At 34.7% G+C, this 6,622-nt stretch overlaps 1 protein-coding gene across 1 annotated transcript in view; it reads right to left on the bottom strand.

The window, feature by feature from the left end:
• Positions 1-1,337: 1,337 nt before the first annotated feature.
• The window catches only part of si:ch73-304f21.1 (uncharacterized), a 57,285-nt gene continuing 52,000 nt past the window's right edge, over positions 1,338-6,622 (bottom strand). Inside the window, exon 4 of the mRNA XM_051095603.1 lies at positions 1,338-1,441. Within this exon, the coding sequence (XP_050951560.1) occupies positions 1,338-1,441 (104 nt within the window). The remainder of the gene's footprint in view (positions 1,442-6,622) is intronic.

Below are 6,622 nucleotides of genomic sequence, written 5' to 3'. Positions count from 1 at the left end.
TAACGGAACTCTTTGGTATGTAAATACAAATGCGTTAGTCGTTGCCTTGGTAACGCAATTGTAATATAAACAGAGATATGATCAGATATTTCTGTTTTTGGGACTTTGTTAAATAACAGAAAAAAGGACACAACTATAAACAACGCAAAAAAATTAATAATAATAATAAACAGAAGGCCACGACAGGTATAACGTTACCAACAAATGCTGAGGGGATATGCATGCCAATGGAGACGGACACAGAAGGTAAAACCTTTCTAAAAACTAACACATTTATTGACCGTATTAATGCATGAGCTATGAACGCAGCGTAACAGCTGTTCACTTGGCTGTTCGATCATACAGCGCCCTTTCGCTTAGCACACACATTCTATCACGATAGTGGAAAAGCGGCCAATATGATGATGCCTATTTGAACCCTATTAATGGTAATTTGGTAACTATGGGCACTTTGACCTCATAGTACCATATTTCACACACTGTCCGAATGTTTTTCCTCATATGCGCGCTTGTGCAAGCAATGACAAATATCTTATGAACCTTACAAACAACACACGTTCGTAAAAAAAAACGTTCATTCTAAACCTCTGCATGTTTTCATATCCATTTTCCAAAAATCTAAATAAATTGAAGTGCATGCTGTGACGTTATACACAAATTCGTACACTAATGTGCCCATCACAGGACTGAGATAGGCTACTTTACTTCAGCCTATGTTTTATATAAACAAAACAAAGAGACTTTCAAGGAGAGGTGTGTGGAAGCTTTCCAAATAGTTTGAAATTCAAGGTTTTCGCTTCATATCAATCAGATCAGAAGTAACTAGTAACTAGCTACTTGAGTAGTTTTTCCATCGGATACTTTTTTACTCTTACTCAAGTAACTATTGGGATTGTTACTTTTACTCTTACTTGAGTAAATATTTCCATAAGTACTTTTATTTTTTCTTGAGTACAGATTTTGGGTACTCTACCCACCTCTGCATGCCAAATATGCTAGAATCATGTTATCAACATGCTAGTTGTTTGCTATTATGCTAGAATCATAGTAACAACATACTAGTAGCTTGCTGATCATGCTAAAATGCTAAACATGCCCATAAAATGTTAATCATGCTAGAATCATGTTGGCAAAATGCTAGTATGTAGTAACATCTATCATCTTTTTAATCTTTAAAACTACTCTAAACTTCAAACTTCCAACTGAAAACTTTCAAACTTCTAGCTTTTAAAACTTTTTAAACTTCCTGTTTTAGCTTTCTCAAACCAACTTCATCTGAAGTCCATTCTGAAGGACCAGAATTGCCAGATGGTAATACTTGCCTTTTTTGTGATTTACTATTTGCATTCCCTATAGCAATAGTAAATCACAACTGCTGCTGCTGCTGCTGCAATGACCAGCCCAATTATCAGTCCTTCATTAAATGGGTGTAAATCTGCTTCTGCAATGGACAAAAAGAGACATTAGAGAAAACAGCAAAACTAAAAGAAAAATCAGATTTATCAAGATCAATAATTTTATAAGTATAATTATATTCTACTTTTTAATTGTGCCTAACAGAAACATTTTAAATATTTCACAATTGATTTTAAATTTTCCACTGTTTCTGTGATTCTTAAACATTTAAAGATGTAATTTTGGCTGTTGCAGTTTGAAAGAGATTAACCCATACAACTTTTGTTCATCAGTGAAACTCAAATGAAGATTGTTTAGCATATTTGATGTGGTCGATAAATGTGTGTTGAATGTTTGTGTGAGTAAATGTCTACTAAAAGCCTAAATCTGATCTTGTCTCTTCAGACGACTTGAATTAAACTTCTTGATTAAAATTGGTGGAATTAACTTTAAATGGAGGAACAGAAATGAAATTAAAGTTCCCCCTGTTGTGAAATTCAAGTTTTGTTTATTTGCCTATGTGGTATTTTTAATATGCTTTTTTTAGACAAATCGGGTGCCAATCCATTAATCAACACAGTTGCCGAGTATTTTCTCCATAAAACCGTAGTTTCCAAAAGAAAACAGTTCTTTTTTGCTACATCACAAAATGTAATAACCAATCACGTCAAGGGATAGATTCTATCATTAGCATGTAAAATATACCAATAGGATTACCAACACAAAACCAAAAATAAAATAAAGCAAAATACTCATGAAGCCATTATTTGTGAATTTAGAACTTCTAACTTGAATAATTATCCACGGAATCCATGTAAAAGTAGCCTAGAGTAGCCTAGAGACCCACCTCTCATTTTTAGGACAAAACATCGTTAAGTAAGTACCTTCAACGAACATTACAGTATCCACTGTATTCACTAGTAAAAAGAGTTTTATCAGTCATTATCCGTCTATCGCCATATCAAATTTTTTTTTACAGTTCAGTTACTGGATCAGGTAGTGATGTGACATTCGACAACAAAGCTTTGAAGCTTGTATTAAAAAAAAAAAAAAAAAAAAAAAAACGTAACATCTCAGTGTAGCACTGTACCGGAGCTTGATTTGTTTTGCCATAACCATGTGTGCAACGTGTTGAAAAGCTTCGAGTAATGAACTTTTTTACAATACAGTTGAGGGGAAAGCCTCGGTGCTTTGAAAATCTTAATTTTACCATCACTAGGATCAGGAGGCTCTGGCTGGTGTGACTGAGTGGAGGCGGGGCTAATTTGTGTATTATTCATAGATCCACGTATAGTAAATGAGGCAAGGGTGTAGACTTTACATCTAAAGAGCAGGGTTTTGGATCGCGTGCTGTAAATGGGCTTTGCTGTGAAGTTTTGAAGTTCTCTCCTCAGAGCTTCCATCTTCATCCTCAGAGATAAGGAATTTCAGAGAGGTGACTGCAGCATCTTTTGTAGCAATTACCACCGCCCTTTTTGCTCTGCCAGCGAGTTTAAGCAAGTCAAACTGGTCAAATTAAAAAGCCTGTAAAGCCACTTCAACAAGGCAGTTCTTTGTGGAGGGTATGAATTTATTGAGTTGTTTGTTTAACATATGTACTCACAATATATTATTTCATAACAGATTTCTAGTATACTTATTTATTTATTTTAGGCTTTACTATACACCAATCTGGATTAGGAAGTATACCAGCACTGTAAATTTATTTTATTTTATTTTATTTTATTTTATTTTATTTTATTTATGCAACCAATTATTGGTGTGATTTAGTTGTTAAATAAGGAACAATGAAGTTTATTTATTTATTTATTTGGCATTTACATAGATAATTTTGTTGTTGTTTTTTCCTGTATGCTGTACATCTTGTCTTAGGAGCACCCTTTGATTTTACATCAGTTAAAGAGTAATTGACCTTTATGATGTTGTAACAGGTGATATTTTAAGATTTCTCTGTTTTTGTCTGGATTAGTAAATTCAGCGCGTCACTGCAGCTGCTGTTAGAAGTCCCGGTTGCTATAGAAACAGTCAGCTCTGAGACGTGGGCCAAAGCCACTAGATGGCAAGCCTGCAACCATTAGCCGAAAAAGCATAACAGCTGCTTCCGGTCTGGCAGTACATGGGAAAGGAGACCAGAGGCCATTTTTTTTTTTTGAATGGGTTTCAATGGAAGAGAAGCTTCACTACACTGAATAAACAGCTTTTTAGAGGAAATGGCTTAGCATTTAATGAATCGGCAGCCTATCTGCTAATTTTCAACATGTTTTACACTAAACAATACTTTTTTTAGTGTAAAACATGTAAACTCAAAAACTAAAAACTATGTTTTACCATTAAAAAAATGCTGCTTTTTATAAGATAAGTCATTGACTTTTTCCGACAGGTGGGATTCAGCTTATGGCACTTCTCATTCATTCCTATGGTATCCGTAAACGGCGATTGAATGTCACACAACTCTGACTGAAATTCAATGATGTCAAGGCTGTAATGTGATTGGTTTTAAGGGACACGTTTATCCAAGCTAGTCATTACGCTTTCTCCAATAGTAAGTAAAACAGACCCTCTTATCTCCCTATTGTAAGAAAATCTCTGACATTCGCTCAGTACTATGCATGTGCACTGGCTGATGTAGCCTGAAAAATAAGCTTTTTCAATGCTATTGTATGGAAGCAGATTAGACTCATTAATCATCGATGCATACATGTGTGTCCCAATTCACATGCATGAAACTCAATTCATGTGCATGAAAAAAAGATATTTTCACAAAAACCAATTCATGTGCACAAAATAAGAATATAAATTCATAAAACACATTTCACAATTGCAAAACACAATTCACAGATGTACAACTGTGTACAAAAATTTTGAATGTTTAAAATTCATGAGTGTATCATGGACTGTAAGTGTGTGAATAGCCTTTTTTTTGCGTGTGTATTTTTTAGACTTGCTTGTGTGTTTTTGAGACTTTCTTGGCAGCTCAGACTTTCCCATGCGGGTCACTCATACTTTTTAGCCAATCAGATTTGAGCTTGTCAATCAACCAATCATAACCCGCTGTGGGCGTGGCTACCTTTAAGTTACATTATCAGCACAAGTCCATAGTTCCAGTTACGATTCAGCAGAGGTTTGTGCTGTTAATCGTCTCATTTAAGGTAACTAGCCTAGTAAAGGTGTAAAATCGGTCATGTAGACACACTCGTTAAGGTGACCAGTGTAAGCCAGCAGCTGCTGTTTAGTTCAGAGTGTTTAATATTTATCAGTAATATTTATAACATTCACATAGATACCATACCACATTAAGATATTAAGATTGTAAACTCAATGTTAAGCATAAAATAAGGTTTTGACAGATGGGACATGTAAATAAATAGAAGATTATGAAAATACAATTTTTGGCTATTTTTCAAGCAGTCTTTTGTGTTTTTGTTTTTTACTGAAGACAAGCAGCTGTCAGAGCAGAGCTTGTCTTGTGTCTCAAGTCCTGCGATGGCATGCATTCAGCTGATGACGATGTATGTAATAACATGATGCACATTGTAAACCATGTACATTTCATTTAAGTTTGTTTATGCTGCAGCCTGCAGATATTTATTTCAGAATTGTGAGGTTGATGATGTACAAGTAGCTGCTGAGACACCCATGACCCTGCTGCTCCTAATTCAACCCCTGCCACAAATTATGAGGTGATGTGAATCTAGAAGTTTCATTTGGAACTGTTTGGAACATGTTGCAACCCATCCATTTGACATTTTCAACAGATTTTTTAAGTTATGCATTATTACTACATTTCTTTTAGAATGGTACCCTATGACTTTGTATTTGTTAAGGCATAAAGCTTTGTTATGTATTGTTAAATGTTCTGGTTTTATGTCAGAATTAAAACATTCAAAACAAGTCGGTTGTTACATTCCTGTATAAGATTTGTTAATTAAATGTCCATGAAATTACCTGTATGTGCCTATAACATGGAATATGAACTGGCAATCATGAGGGAGTACAGACGTAGCACAACTACAGCTGAAATTGGCTCAATACCAGTTTGACACAGTGCTACACTCTTAAAAATAAAGGTGCTTTAAAAGGTTCTTCACAGCAATGCCCTAGAAGCACCATTTTTGGTTCCACAAAGAACCATTTAGTCAAAGATTCTTTAAAGAACCATCTCTTTTTTACTTTTTTGTAATCTGAAGAACCTTCTTTTGCAACAAAAACCTTTTGTGAAAAGGTTCTTCTATGGCATCATGAAGCACCTTTATTTTTAAGAGTGTAGACACTCTTCAGTCAAAGGGTATTCAAACCTCATACACTGAATGGCTGGTATAGTGTCCCATTTAGAGTATTTAGCATTCTTTTAATGTAAATTTCATTTCTGAATGATACATACGTTTATCAGTGTAATACACTGTGTGAAAAGTTAAATAATTAAATGTGTTAGATCCAGTCTTTGCCATCTCTCTCTGTCAGAAGTCAGGATGTGCCAGATTTTGGTCTGATATTCAAAGCAGTTAACACCTTGGCTTGTTAACTCTTATACTTTTACAAGAGATGCTGATACAGAAAGTGAGATTAAGTGAAAATGAGATTAAGTGAAAAAATAATTGAATAAAGTTTACTGAATAACCTTTGCTGCATTCATTTTTATGATTAGTCTGTCTTTGTCTGACCAGCATAAATTTCCCAACTGTTCCCCAAGCAAATACAACTGCTGCTAACCAACATCATATTGTGTATTGTAATCTCAAAGATTTTTACATCACAACTCAGGAAAAGATTAAACATGGTTAATCATAGTAATATAATATGAAATAAAAATGTCAATTACATTAACAAATGAATGTGTAAAGGTAAAGTACATAAAAGAGAAAAATGAAAGGAAAATGATTTGTGTGTATTAATTAAACACTGCATCCAGTTGCACAAATGGTAAGTACAAATTCACCGTTATTCAAACACTGAGTTCTCGTGTGGTCTATTCATCATTACATAAAGCTATGATAATAACGGCAGGGTCAGTGCTAAGTGGGAGCTAGACTGGGCACCCAGCGTTGCTGAACAAAAACATGGCAATGAACAGAATTATTTCTTCATTTTGGCCAATATACAGGACATTGTGGCTAACACAAGACAGCTGCATCTTTGGCAACACTATCTGTTTACATAGCAGCCACTGGTCACGTTAACGAGTGTGTCTAAAGGACCTCCAATTTTTAAGTAAGCATAAAGATAAAAC

This window comes from Labeo rohita, chromosome 22 (genome assembly GCF_022985175.1).
Source record: "Labeo rohita strain BAU-BD-2019 chromosome 22, IGBB_LRoh.1.0, whole genome shotgun sequence".
In the NCBI taxonomy this organism is placed as follows: Eukaryota; Metazoa; Chordata; class Actinopteri; order Cypriniformes; family Cyprinidae; genus Labeo; species Labeo rohita.
The sequence above is the reverse complement of the archived record's forward strand: the minus strand, read 5'-3'. Positions and strand labels throughout refer to the sequence as shown.